Source organism: Cygnus olor, chromosome 13 (assembly GCF_009769625.2).
Source record: "Cygnus olor isolate bCygOlo1 chromosome 13, bCygOlo1.pri.v2, whole genome shotgun sequence".
Classification (NCBI taxonomy): Eukaryota; Metazoa; Chordata; class Aves; order Anseriformes; family Anatidae; genus Cygnus; species Cygnus olor.
Window position 1 is genome coordinate 20,277,724 of NC_049181.1, and position 14,951 is coordinate 20,292,674.

Consider the following 14,951-nt stretch of genomic DNA (forward strand, 5'->3'; position numbering starts at 1 on the left):
TAGTGTTTACAGTTATTTAAAACTGACAATCTGTTTCACTTCAGAATACATCACATCTCAGTAAATGTCAGTAAAATGTGATTTAAATTGAAAAGGGTTAGAAAAGAAAACTAAAGCAACTTAGAGACTAGCAAAAACTAGAGAAACTAGAGACTAGATTTTTTTTTTTTTCCTAGAGAAAACTAGAGTTTTTCTAATGAAAACTAGTGTTTTTTCTAGAGAAAACTAGAGTTTTCCAGCATTTGGGGCAAAATCTTGCTAAAAAGATTATAAGCAAGCTTATTTTTATTAGTATTATCCATCATCCACTGAATATTATATATGGAGGTTCTCATTCTTTTCTGGTGTTTCCTCAGATTTTGGATTGTCTATATTTTAAGATCGATTAGCTCAGAAATTGGTACTGGATTGTAAAACTAACCTTCTGCATCACTGGGTTAGATCAGTAATGGCTAAAACTTCAGTAGTGATAGGTCTGCTTAGAAAAAGAAAAGGGCAGTATCTTGCTTCAGATTACAGAGAACAAATATTAATGTTACAGAAAATGATAAGCAGGCATCACTCTGCAAACTCTCCCAAGGCCCATCAAGGAGAGGAATTTTTGTCTTCCAAGATGTCCCATTTCAGGTCAAAATTAAGGTATGTTAATAAAGCAGGCTGAGGACACTAGGATGCCTGTATTACTGTTGTGCTATCTGGTTCAAAGACTTCAGCCTGTCACAACCTTCAAGTGAAGGATTGGGAGGGCTGGAGTGGAAAAGTGATTTTACAGAATGATAAATGCAATAAATGTTAATCTATATAAGTATGTAAGTACATTAAAAAGGTCAATCTACCTTCTTCAGATTCCTGTCCAGTGCTCTGCAGTGGAAATGGAGAATATGAGAAAGGTCACTGTGTGTGTCGAAATGGGTGGAAAGGACCAGAGTGTGATGTTCCCGAAGAACAGTGTATTGATCCAACCTGCTTTGGCCATGGCACCTGTATCACGGGAGTCTGCATCTGTGTGCCTGGATACAAAGGAGAGATCTGTGAGGAAGGTTTGTGACGTTTCCCTCTTTATGGTTGGGGGGGGTTGATTTTAGCCTTTAATCTCCTAACCTTTTTTAAGGTAGTTAAGAGCTCACATGGATGTGAGAAACTTACCGTGAAGCAATACTGCTTTTCAAGCACCTTTTAAAGCGTCATGGAAAGGAATGTTAAGATAGAAAATATTCAAAGATAAGGGCGTTCAGATCTCAGTGACAGTCAGTGGGAGTTGATCACATAATTTCCAAGATTCACATTTTTATTCTAAAAGATTAGAAGTATTTAACATTGGCTAATAAGAATATCTAGTAATATCAGTGGGGCAGTCCTTTGAAATGCTGAGTTTCTTGTGCAGTCCAGGAGGCTTTCAGTTTCCTCCCTCCACTGAATCTCAATGGCAAGAACCAGGAGGAATTTTTTGCCTTTCAGCACACAGTGGCTTCTCAGTCCTCCAAGGAAAAATTTATCAGCATGCAAGGATTCCCTGTCTGGGGGGAGACCATCCTGATTCTTCTCCACTTTTCGTCTCTCAGACCCCAGACACATTTTTCAGGAGGGGTGGCTGACATCACCAGTTTCATGGTGCCAGAAACCTCAGTCATTTAAGTGTGCACCGTCAAAGACTCTTTCACTTGGCCAAAAGCTAAGGGTAAGACAGTCAGAAGATCATCTAAACAAAGTAAGATCTAGGATTTCTCTGAAGTAATTAGCAGACCGTAATCATCTCTTCCGTAATCATCTCTTCCCTTTCTTCATTCTGTTGCATCTTAGATTTTTCTGCGAAGAATGTACAGAGTATATGAAGCCACGAGAGCAGCAAACAGTTTCAATTTAGCAGAGCATGCTGTGTAATTCTGTTGTCATATGTCATTTTTACTGTGAGCCTATATTCAGGGTACTAAACCAGTGTCCTTTAAAGCTTGGCTAATAAAAAGTGGGAAATTATGAGAACAAGTAATTGTACTTCAGCTGCTTATAGTACCGATGTGTCTCTGCCCTCATCTACAGAAAGAAACAGTTGTTATTTGGCTGCTAGCATTTCTGAGGTAGCTCATCAGCTACGGCTTTCTTCCCCTGTGCATAGCCTCGGAAAGCAGAGCGGTTCTTCATGCTTGCCCTGATTTGATGATTTTTCAGTAGTCCCCTTAGCCTGAAGCTAGTGCCAGCATACTTTGTGCTTCGTGGTATATAGATTTTAGGTAATTCTGAGTAGCACACAAAGGAAGCTCTTATGTGGCCTGAATTCCCTAATCAGAAAAATGCCCAGGATGGATTTGATGGATTTGACATACCTGATATGTTTTTTAAAGGGAGGATCAAGAGAATGTTTCTTATATTCTCAGCTGTTGGTAGTTTCAGAAATGGACAAAACCAAGAAAACCCAAATGAGAAAAAGCAAGTAATACACAGATTTACTCACTGAGGCCATGATACTGAACAAGCCTGGAGCTGGTGAGAAGCTGACTGCCATTTACAGTTACTTTGCTTGTTGGGATAATGTGGTCCTGCAAAATGGTTGAAAAAATAATTGAGATAAATGTACTCGGACAGCTATTGAAGCTAAGAGCATGAAAACATTGTTTTTTAAAAAAGTAGTATTTAAACTTTAAAAATAGAAGTGGAATCATGTAGAAATAGGGTGAATGAAACAAACCTGTACAGAGGATTTTTATTGTAATAGTGTGTGCAATGACACGAATGCTTAGTTTACTGTATTGTGCAATGTAACTTGTACACTACTGGAAGTAATTCTGTCAGGGATTGGAATTACATTATTGTGTGTAAATATAAGTTTAATATTATAGCCATATTGTTAACACAGCAGACAGTAACAGATGCACTATCCAGGGAACACCAGTAGCTATAGGTATTCGCTGCTATGGGCATCCTTTGAATTCATCCTGTCAGATTATCATTAGTAAAAGAAGTGATGCTTTTTAACCTGTTTGTAGAGTCACTCAGTTTTCAAAGATCGCCAAAATCAAGAGCTGTCTTTCAGGATAAGAGGAAATTGCCAAATATTTTTGTCCTGTGCTTAGCAAGATAATACTTTGTCCAGAAACACTGATTCCTCTTTTTCAGAATTACATTGTGCTGTGCACAAGCCTGGAAGGCTGAAAAAGATACAAAATAAATCTTGAAATAAGATCTTGAACTAGTGGCTTAGCAGCTCAAAGATAAAGCATCTCTTCTTTATTCTTAGGTCAAAAGGTGCTGTAAACTGGATGCTCTTAATCTCTAAGTCTGAAGTATTTAGCCTTCTGTTACTGAAACAGAGAACATCTCTTCGTTTGTGTAACATAGAACACTTTGTTAAGTTTACAATTTAATTATTAACACAGTACTTGGGCTAATACTTAAAAAAAATCATACAAGAACTTCCAAAGTGCATCTTTAACATTAGTTTGAAGCATGATCTAACACGAATAGGCTTTTGGCTAATTGTTTTGCATTCTCAAACACCCCACAAATTCCTCTCCACCTCTGCAGTCTTACTGAAGCCCCCAGAGAAGGCAGGCTGTGTTCTCCTCAAAGTCTGTCTTGTTAAAGAAATGCTGGATCTTGATGAAGGAATATACTGATTATGCAGGACTAACCATCTGATTTAAATTCTTCTACAGAGCTCCTGAATTTTTCACTAAGAATAGTTTAATCCAAATTGAGAACAAATTTAGCTCTTTGTCTGTTTGCAAATTGTTCATCAGTACGTTATGACTTTTATGAATCTGTTCATTATCTGCAATTGCCCAGCACATACTTTTTATGAGTGTATGAGATTTTTTTACAGTGAGTATTCAGGGACTCACGATTCAGGGCTTAGTGGATGACCATTTTTTTTTTTTTGTATTAGATTCCCAGCTGTAGTGAGTTTTGCAGAGAAACATGAAAGAATAAATCTTTTCCCAGATGTGAATAAAACATAGAGCACAAATACCTGAATTGAAACACAATGTACAGTTGTAGAAATTTAATAGTTAATTGCTCCAGTTCTTTCCCAGCTCTGCTACTGAAACACAAACTTCCCTGACTAAGATCAATAGACCTGTCCAGGGAATCTGCTTTTTAACAGTTAGACAATATCCAAGATAAGTAGAATCATATGATCTCCACCAGTCTATGCACTTGCTTTTTGTCTTGATTTTAGCTTATAATTTTGCAGAGATGTTAGCATGGACTATTTTTCCATGTGCATTTGTTAACATCATTTCAATTGGAGTATTTGCACAAAAATCAGCAAATTAATCTGAATCCCTGATGCTGTATGTCACTAGGAAACCCCTGTAAGGGTGCAATTTTAATGCTCTAAACTGTGTATTCACTGCTTTCCAGAGGACTGCTTGGATCCAATGTGCTCGGGCCACGGTGTCTGTGTTCAAGGGGAATGCCACTGCTCCGCGGGCTGGGGTGGTGTGAACTGCGAGACGTCACTGCCAGTCTGCCAGGAGCAGTGCTCAGGGCACGGCACCTTCCTCCTGGATGCAGGACTCTGCAGCTGTGAGCCGCAGTGGACGGGTTCAGACTGCTCAACAGGTATGCTGGAGATTTTCCTTTTTCAATAAAGCCTATTAAAAGCTTAGGCATTCTGTTTGGCTTGTGAAAGTAGTTACTATTGCTGTGCTGGTGTTAATTTGAAAAACAACACAGGGATGAAGCAGGGGTGCTATGGCATTGCACTCCCATTTCTTCAGAGGTATACCTATGGGTTTGGCAGCAACTGGTTTTCTGTTGACAAGGGTAAAATGGCTTTTTCTTTGCGACAAGAATGCCGACTGCCTGATGTGTGACAGCAAGAATGGTAGTCCTGCAAGTGTGCAAGTATCTCCTAGCTTCGATTGGAGTTAAGCAGGATTCTCTCATGAGATGTTGAGCATTTATCAGGATCATGCATTGAGGGAGTCCACAACTCTGAGAGAGACTGGGAGGATATAAAAAAATCCAGTGACTCATGAGTAAGAAACCTGTGTCAAAAATATTTAAACAGGAATGGCCAACCATTCTCTCATGCTGAGATAAAAACTCTGTTGTTTCTTAGAGGACCATCAAAGTTTAATCCCACTGAATTTGATTAAGAGTTGAAATGGATTTTTTATGTGCTTTGTACGTTTACATTTTGTTTTCTTAAAATGAGTGCACTCAGGACATTTTACTCTGTAATGGAGCATATCATTACTAAAGTACGTACTACTTTTTTTCTTCTGAAGCTCACAAAATGAGAATCTCAGATGATGAGTAACGCATCCCAGTACAGAGTAGATCCGAGTGACAGATTTGCTGAATACTGTGAAATACAATTAGTGGTCCAAGTCACCAGTTTTTCTCAGAAATCATCATTCAAAGCAACACTTGTACCAGTATAAATTTCCTTTCAGATATTTAAAATCCATAATTATAATCACCTCATGACAACATTTTAAGCAACAAAATATTGACCTGCTGATAATTTTGAGTGTTTATTACAAAGACCCTGCATTCATTCCCTACTCCAAAATTAAAACCTGTAATTTCAGTCTGCAACTGTTAGATATGGTACTGCTCTAATAAGAACTGACTTTGTACTGGCTTTCAGCAGAACCTCACTTGCATTTTTATCGTGTATTTTATCATTTGTTAAAAATATTCCCTAAAGGACAGTAGTACTGTAGTACTTCCATTGATGAAGCAAATAATTAGGAAAGGTAATAGCAATTTACTAGTTGTTTTTCCCTCAAAAAATATGGAAATTAATTCTGTTCTAGTATGAAGTTACTGTAGCTCAAAGAGAGCTGTTAAACTCCAACAGTTCTGTCGAGTCAGCTGCGTGGGGCAATTATATACTAAGTAAGGGAACAAAGCTAAAATAAATAACTGTGGTAAAGAAGCTTTTATCTTGTGTGCTGGGATCACAGTTCTCATGTTTGTCTTACTTTCAAACCTGTTTTGATGAAGTCCTTGAAGAAAAGTGACTTATTTTTTCTTACCTGCATCAACCAGTGGGGAAAATACCCCTCTGCATGCCTACTGTCTTCTGCGTTATCAGAGAAGTGGGGTTTCGTGACCACTGGCAGGCATGTTGATGTCTCTCATACTATCTTGTTCATCAGTTTCCTCACACAGTTTTAGTTTATTCCTACTTTAGGTGTCCTATGGCAACTCACACAACAAGCCCTGGGGCGGGCATGTTCACGTGGGGATCACAGCCTACCAGGACTTCTGGAGTCAGGAGCCCCTGGGGAGCACAGAGCCCCTCTGGGGGACACGCAGCCACCCCTGCACCTCCACAGGCAGCCCTAGGGACCGTGGGGTGTCAGTCCAGGAGGTGCAGAGCAGGGCAGCCTCGCATGGCCAATTCAGACAGCCATTGCCATATGCTCTCAAGGAGCTCCAGTCATGGTGTCCACCCAGCAGAAAGTGTCCTCTGCGTCCCCGGTGCCCACAGGAGCCAATGCAGCTGCCCAGACAGAGTTCCTGAGGGGACAGGTGGCCATCTAGGCCTCGGGTCAGGGCGTGCCCGAGTTTTCTGTCAGTGTCTGAGGGCAGCAGTGAACACACCTGGAGAAGGTGCACCCAGGCAAAAGAGCTGTTCAGCCTCGTGGCAGAGCTCCATGCAGATGCGAGTTGGTTCAGGTGTGTCAGGGAACCTGAGAAGATGAGCTGGTGGAGTTGTACTCTGCCATCCCTGGGACAGGGTGTCAGCCAGTCACGACACACAACACAGAGGGTCCCCTGCCCTCTCGCCACCAGGCAGAAGGCAGTGACTGAAGAGTTGGTGGGAAATGGAGACAGGTTTGTGCTCAGAGCAGCAGGCCTAACACCTCCCAGCTTACCTCACCTTCCCAGGTGCCTTTATACAATAGATACGTGACTGTGGACAGTCAAACAGTGACGTAGATGATGATCTATCTATGTTGGAGGCATCAAAAAAGTGTGGTCGGCCTAACCCTCACATCACAACCACTTCTGTTGAGAAAAAAAAGGTGAGTTACTGTAATCAGTGACTCTTCTGAGGGAAGCAGAGGGCCTGATATGCCAACCAGACCCACCTTGTATAGGGAATTTTGCTGCCTCCTTGGGACCCTGATAAAAAATGTTACAAGAAAACTTCCTAGCCTGGTACTGCCCCCACATTCTTACCCATTATTGTTTTTTCATGTAGGCAGTGATGAAGCTGGGACAAGAAGTCAGAGGGTGATCAAAAGAGACTTCAGGGCAAAATAATATAGTAGGATGGAAGACTGATAGTACACGATTTTAATCTCACCAGCATATCAGTATAGTCAACTTACTACTTACTGTCTGTGGGTCTTTGTTGCTTTATTTATAGACTGTCATCCAAAATCCCTTGATGTTAATGAGTCATTTCCCTTTGAGGAAAATAGGCAGTATGTTTCAGAAAGACAAAATTAAGCTTGTGAATACTGACTACTCATTGTCAGGTGGAAGGGGGAGACTGGCAAACTGAAGGAGCATCATCAACAAACGGAAGGAAAAAACTCACCCTCTGTTCTCAGATCTGTGACAGAGCTGATGCCTCTGACATCCTATCCTGTATTCATTTCTCTGGACTCTTCAGCCAAAGTAGGCCAGTTTCTGTCCTCGTTACTCTAGGACATTTGTCATAATTCCACTGAATCCATTTATACCGCTGAAGCAACCTAATTATGATCAGGAAAAGAATACTGGCAGTTCTTAGTCACAAAAACATTAAAATGATTATATGTAGATGGTATATATTTAGCATATCTATTTTTGGTTAAGCTCTCTAGCAAGATTGGTGGTAATTTTACAAAGGGTAAAAATGGATCAGCAGCCTCTTCCCTCAGTGTCTTGCAAAGCATAAAACCTCTTTAAAACTGAAGTTTTAAAGTGCTTTGAAAAATGCAAAATGTTGTAATTGTTGTAAATTGATATGTGCAGAGTAGAGTAATTTAAAAATCATTAGAAGTATGCATTTTTGAAAGTGAAGTGCTTCAAAAAGAAATGAAGGCATAATACAGTGTATTAATATAGTTCAAGACATCTCAAATTGATTTCAAAATTAAACATCAAAAACTGCAACTTGAAAAAATAATTAGGTAAAACCATTTCTTCGCAATCAGAAAGCTCTTCAGGTTTAGGAAATTGCAAATTATGGGTGTCAGTCATTCTGATTTGCCAAGGACAAGGGTATTCACTACAAACAACTCACAGTAGTGAAAGTATCCTTGAAATTTCTTCCATATGTGAGGTAACCTATCCTACATTTTCTGTAGACTGTTTTTTTCCATCTTGGCACTTTTACTCCTTATTTCTGACAAATCTCAAGAACTTTTAAATTACGCTATAACCATCCTTTGTTGTTGTGTTCTGAAGAAATGATGGACTTACTTGATTTCATCTAACTGTCCTCTTTCTTTGTGAGGAGCTTTGATTATTACTGCTCAGCGAATTAAAAGGATGATTGAAGTTTCCTCTGCTGTATGTTGTCTGACATTGTAGAAAGACTCTTCTTACTACTGTATATTTCATTTAAAACAAAAAAAGCAATGTGTGACTAGTTTGATTTGTATCTCCTGTAGAGTTGCAAGAGTTTGCAAAAAGATGTCTGGTGAGCAAGATTTCTATTAAAAACTTAGTAGTTAGTGATTGGAACATCTAATATGTGTTACTGGAGAATTTAAAACATGAGAAATTTAAGGCAGTGAAGAAGCACTCCAATAAAAATTAATTCTCCTACATGTTGAAATCAGTCCAGTGGGAACCAGAAAGACCTGATGTAGTCATGTATTGATTTAAGAAATAGGATAAGTCAAGGGTATGAGAGATACAGTGAGGAAGCCTGGGTTGTTTTTCAACTGATTGCTGCTTATTTTGCGGATATGCCAGAAATAATGGCTCTTTCCTTCCCTTTTCCTTCTTGAAAATTAAGATCCTTAATCTATTGCTGTCTGCACCTTGTACAGCAATTACTAGAAATATTCCTCATTCAAATGTAAACATAATTTACTTAAATCAGGTTTGTGAATCCTGGTCTGTCCACAGGCAGGTATTACTTATTCCCCTGGGTAGCATCCCCAGACCTTAGTCTGGATTCTCTTATCCCAGGAGCTCTTCCCTTATCCAGGAGCAAGGTACGTGAACAGTTGTGGCAACAACAATATGGCCCTGTCTGTCCTCCCTTTTAGGTAGTTGGCAGAGCTTTTCCTCTCTGTGTTTAACATAGCATCTGTATAGGGAGTCCATTGTGTGCAGGAAATTTCAACCTCAGTATGTTTTGTGCTAGGCCTAATCCAGTAGATCTGTTTTGAGGGTAACGCTGATTAGGAGATACAGACAACAACTTTGTAAGGATCTTGTGGACTGTGAAACTAGAGAGATTGAAACAAGGCTGTATGATCTCAGTTAGGTGTTCATCTAGTAGGAAAACATGGAAAATATGTGGGATTTTAGTAGCAGTTCAAGTGCCAAAGTGTTTTAAGCACATCCAGATTGAGGTAAACTGAGCAAGGGGTTTAATAATCTAAATTTTGGATTTAGACACTTAAAGTTGTAGTTAGGTGCCTGCATCCTTTTGTGCATCTCACCTTTATCACCTACATGGTAGTCCATCTAATACAAAAATCTATTTTGTGGTAAAACAACTAACAGGATATCATATGGGAAGGACTTATGAGAACACTTTATGCAAGAAAATATCAAGATGGAGATTATGAATATGAAAGAATCATGCTCCACAAAAACCCTTTTATAAAGTAGGGAAGTTGTGGGAAGCTTCTGCTGGTGCTGTAGATGCTATAGCGGAGGGAAAATAAAAAAGGCCTAGGTGGACAAGAGAGCACTAATCTCTTACAAAATCTTCAACTTGCTAAGCTAAGTCCAGTGATTAAACTCTGACAAGTTAGCCATGCCACTAGCATTGAAAGAAAGGAGCTCATAGCAGGAGACAGCTTCTCTTCCTCACAGCTGGAAAAGCACAGATGGGATTTACTAGAGTGAGAGCACAAAAATGCACTAGGACAGCTAGAGATTTGTCCTTCAGTGAATTTCAGAACGTTTATTATGCAAAATGTATTGCATAGGTCCCTGAAAAGCAGATATTTAAAATGTTTTTTTATTGTCATGGTAAGAGTTCTACAAAAATAGATGCTGCATTTCAATACACTTATCCAGCAGTCTTTCTGTAAGTTTAACTTACCTTTGAAAATAAGAAATTGCTATTGATAAAAGTCAAAATCATGGAAACCTTTTCTCCTGCATGTTGCATTTTTAAACTTTCTGATTGTGTAGGTTGTTGCAAGGTTAATATATGTAGACGTCTAAGGAATTCCTGGTCTCTGCCCTCTTTAAGCAAGGATTTTTGCTTAAATGTTTAGGCTCGAGTAACACTTTTTAAATAAAATTAGGCTTGCTGTAATTATGCAAGATCCTTTTAGGGCTGATAGAGCAAAAAATCCTTGTGTATTGTAGCTGCAGCATACCTTCAGGTACGTTGCTCTTCAATTTAGGAAGCTCTGGCCATTTTACAAACAGATTATTAAAATGTTATCTGTGACCTTGTGATCCAAAATCATTTTCTGATGGACTGCAGAAAGCAGATTGTTAACAGGACACATTTTATTTTCAGCTCCATCTCTGGTCACCTGTGCTCCTCACTACCAAACAGCCGGGCTGTGCGGCCGGCAGCTGCGCTGAGCGAGGAGCAGCAGTGGAGGGGCCGCTTCCCTTGGAGCTCCTCGTGCCTGGGGATGACGGGGCTGCCTCAGCAAAGCTGTGTTTGCATGGGCGAAGAGGAAAGGGGGAGAAGTGATGAGTTAGTGAAAATTACGTGCAGCACAGAGGGGAGAGCTAAATAATGGAGGCCACTCTTTCACTTCTTAAAATCTACAAAGCACTACTGCAGTTGTGCCAGGGATGCTGAGTAGGATGGCAGCTCTCCCTTAAAATCCAGGGTTGCACGCACAGCGTGCTGCTTCTCCCTGGTGCCAGAAAAATGCAAGTCATGAGCTGCATCTTCGCTTTAGCAGCAACAAAGCAGAACAGCAGCTGCCAGATGCATGTTGCTATTTCTGTTTGTGCTGCTGACACAGAGAAAGTTACGGTTTATTTGCTGGGAGCTGCTTCATCTCTGTACTCATCTTCACAAACACGGCAATGAACGTAGAATTGTCTCCTCTTTGCCCATGTAAGCAGGGTTCATAGTAAGTTGTCGAGCACTGTATGACTTGTGCTAATCGATGCTGCATTCCTGGCTTCTGTTGGAAGGACTTGGTACACTTGGCTGTTGAATATGCCCAAGAAACTCTTCATTTGTGCTAAAAAGAGAGGAGGCAATTCCAGCCTCTTCAGCTGATTTTTATTTGTGATTGTGAAACTGAGGTGCTGCTCAGAAGCTGGTAATGGCCTTTGATTTCTCCTCTTAATCTTTTACTGTGGTACAAATTGTTTGTTGGGAACACAATATTCCTAAGGCTTATTTTACTCAATCTATTATTTCTGTCTGTTGATAAAATCTGGCTCTTCACTGCAAAAAAAGTTGTAAAAATGAATGCATGTCCTTTTGAAAGCACCCATTCTGACATGTTGATTTCAGTTCTGCAAATCATTGTCCCCTTTCCTTCATGTGGCCAGCTCTGTGTCTGGTTTGGTCAACAAGGGCATCTGTGCTGCTCTTGAGCTGCCATTGCCTTTACACAGGTGTATCAAGATAGATGTTCCTGCAATATATTGAGAAATAGGATCAGTGCCCAACTTTTCAGTGTTTTAAACCTTTTGGAGGTATTATAAGTAAAATATATCTTCATTACTGAAGTCAGCAGATACATCTACCATACAGAACACATGGCCTGGGCGAGGCAAGCACTCACTGGGGCAATTTTTGTGAGTTGACTCATATTCAAAGGTCGGCCTGTAAGCCAGTGAATTAAAGATGGTGCCTTCTCTTTGCAAACAGTGCTTAAATAAATCATTACTACTTCACCGAATATTACTAATCAAATTTACTAATTAAATAATTGTGAAAACTTTATGCCATGAGCAGAGCCATATTTTGTGTTAATACTTCTGTGTATCATGAAAGACTTGGTGCTTGTATAAAGATGTACCCTGATCCACGCGCGCAATCTTACAAACCTTTGCTGAAAATAGCTGTCTCCAAATCTGTGTTTTCATTTGGTGCTGTACTAGTTCAGGCTGTGCCTATGAAGAAGCTTTATTAAGTGTACCTACTGAGCCATCTCTTCGCTCATTTCCTTTTTCCCTACAAAACCATTTGGTTGCTCTCCATATTTCTCATCATTATCATATATTGCCTTGTGCCCATCCTGTTTCTTGTCAGTCTGTTACTTACTCTACAGGTTTCCCATTTCCCTGTACAACTGCTTTATAGCCCAAGGAACTGGGGATTGCATTTTCCTCTGTGAGTGGACACAAAGGCACAGCTTTCATAGCCTTCATCTCATTCATTATTGCTCAGGATAGATTGTTCTGGACTGCTTTTTCTTACAAATAAAATATCAGACAAGGTGATGTTGCGAGGCATTTCCTTTTGTGGTTCTGAGTATGTTGCAAAGGATCTCAGAGCTTATTAGTCAGAGTATGATTCTCCAGTGATGACTGTAATTTCGCTGCTTTACAACATGTACAAGTTGACGTCAAATAGTGGAGACAAATTATAAAACAGGACCAAAATTGACAAGGAAACATTTACTTGGGAAACAGGGTATTAAAAAAAAAGAGCGCTGGTCAGAGTGCTGTGTGGTTCTCCTCACCCTTGTGTCAGTCTAATCTGCCTTGCTATTAAGTTGCACTTCTCTTCATTTATTTTAAACATTTCCCACAAAGGCCTTATCTGACCTGCCAACCTGTGTCATCTCTAAGGAGCAGACAGGTTCTGCAGCTCAAGTCCCCTGTGTGTCAAGCACAGCGTAATTGTATTCTGCTTTACACCAATACTATGGCTGGGTAAACAGAGATATACCCAGTGGCAAATGAGTAATTCTTTTCAGTGGTATCAATTTGCAGAGCTTTGGCTCCCTGAAATGAAATATCTGTTAGTGTGTTTACCATTACCAATCCAGATTCATAAGATTGTATTGATTAGATTTTTGCACTGTAAAAATACCATTTTTAACCACAGTGAAATCGATAAAGGGTGAGGTTTTTTATATATACAAATTGGATTTGGATCAGGAAGAAAATATTCTTCATCAGATGAAAAATAAAGCTGAAAAAAAGAAGTGTGATAAGAGATCCAAGAAAGGGAAAAAGGTTTTCTGCCATTTCCCCCCTGCCTCTGCTGTATCTGCCTCTTGGACCTTTCTATCTGCTCGCTGATTACTTTTTGCAGAAGTAAATTTTCAAGCACATTGAGGATCCCCAGTGCGGAAAAGATACTTTCAGAATAGGTGTAGTATTATCAGAAGTTACATTACGGGGCTTTTTTTAATCAAATTACATTCATATATTTGGAGGTACACAATAATGTTAATGGCAACATTCATACTCAAAGCCAGAATCGCTATTTATAGAGTACTTAATGCATTAGACCCAAGTTCAGTGAGATGATAGTAGGATTATTTCCAGAAAGCAATTAAAACCAGCACTAGATTGATGGCAAAACATCCTGAGTAACAAACAGCGAGGGTATGGCATTTTAGTTCCAGTGGTTTAATTTTGTGTGTTGTGGGCTGTGCTAAGAAGATAAGAAGGGGAGTTGGATATCTGTGAAGCAACATGCCAAAAAGGTTCACTGCATAAAGCTTAAAGTAAAAAGGTTTAAGATGAAACAATGTGTGGAGAAGTTTAACCTTTGGTAGAAATATGTCATTGTTGTGTGTTAATGTGTTAATAAAACTACCGGCAAGATATATTTTTGCTGTTTTGAACTTGATCTGGATTTTCCATAGAAAACTATTTCAGATACAGATGTCGCAAGTTGGGTAAGGTGAATCTGCATCTTTGTGCCTTTTACTGGGGTGGGCACATGTCCAACTTAGCCCAAGAGCAGAATCCTTGGAAATGGTTGTGGAAATGCTTTTGGAGGTGTGTGTGAAAATAAATTCCATGCAATAGTTTTAGTGTTCTTATAATTAATATTAATGTATTGCTTTGAAGTCATTCAAATAAAATAAATTCAAAATGGACAAATTGCTGGGATATTATGAGATGACCTTTAATATTTAATTCCATTATCAGAAGTAAGCATATGATCCATGGACAAAAGGACAAGAAGTATTGCAGCAAAAAAGTGAAATTTAGATAGAGAAAATATTTGTCAGGGCAGTCTGGTGGTGGTATGGATTACTCGGTGCTGTTGTAGGTCCTCTGTTGATGGGAGCTTTTTAAGGGATGCCAGTTATGACTGAATTTGGAAAAAGGATGGGCTAGAGATTATCACATGAAGTCCTTTGCAGCACTATCATCTTTAAATTTACATTAAAATAGGTAAACTGTGCTGCGTGCATAGATACAAGTCGGGACTGTGCGTGTTAGTTTAGTATTCTGACAGTAGAGGCTTTATTTTTTGTTACAAACAGTTGTCCATCATTCAGCGATGACCTGTCATGCTGATTTTTTTCGATTATACCAAATTTCACACGAGTTCCTGTGAAGTGTTGATCGGCAGTGTGAAGGACAGGGAGAACATGTAGCAGAAGTTGCTCAGGAATGCATGTTTGCTGCCTCCTGCACGCAGAAACCCCATTTCTGTTCGCTGGAGGAAGCACCTTCTGTGCCATAAAAATAGCATGTTTTCGTATCACAGGTTTGTGAAACTTGGTATCCACATTAAACCTCTGTACTGCACTCCGCCAGGTAACCAGTGGGGACAGCTTTCCATTAGGTTTCACTGGAAAAAAATAGCTCGAGTGCTTCTGAAACTTTCAAAACTTGAAAATTTGGGACTTTTTTATGGTGTAAAAATTTATATTAATAAAGTCAGTTGCTGAAAATGAAAGCTGGAACAGAGT

At 39.5% G+C, this 14,951-nt stretch overlaps 1 protein-coding gene across 10 annotated transcripts in view; it reads left to right on the plus strand.

The window, feature by feature from the left end:
* Nucleotides 1–14,951, plus strand: part of TENM1 (teneurin transmembrane protein 1) — a 615,716-nt gene that overhangs the window by 492,173 nt on the left and 108,592 nt on the right. For all 10 annotated transcript variants that reach the window (XM_040572077.1, XM_040572078.1, XM_040572079.1 and 7 more), the window contains 2 exons: nt 846–1,040; nt 4,360–4,560. In XM_040572077.1, coding sequence (XP_040428011.1) covers nt 846–1,040; nt 4,360–4,560 — 396 coding nt within the window. The remainder of the gene's footprint in view (nt 1–845; nt 1,041–4,359; nt 4,561–14,951) is intronic.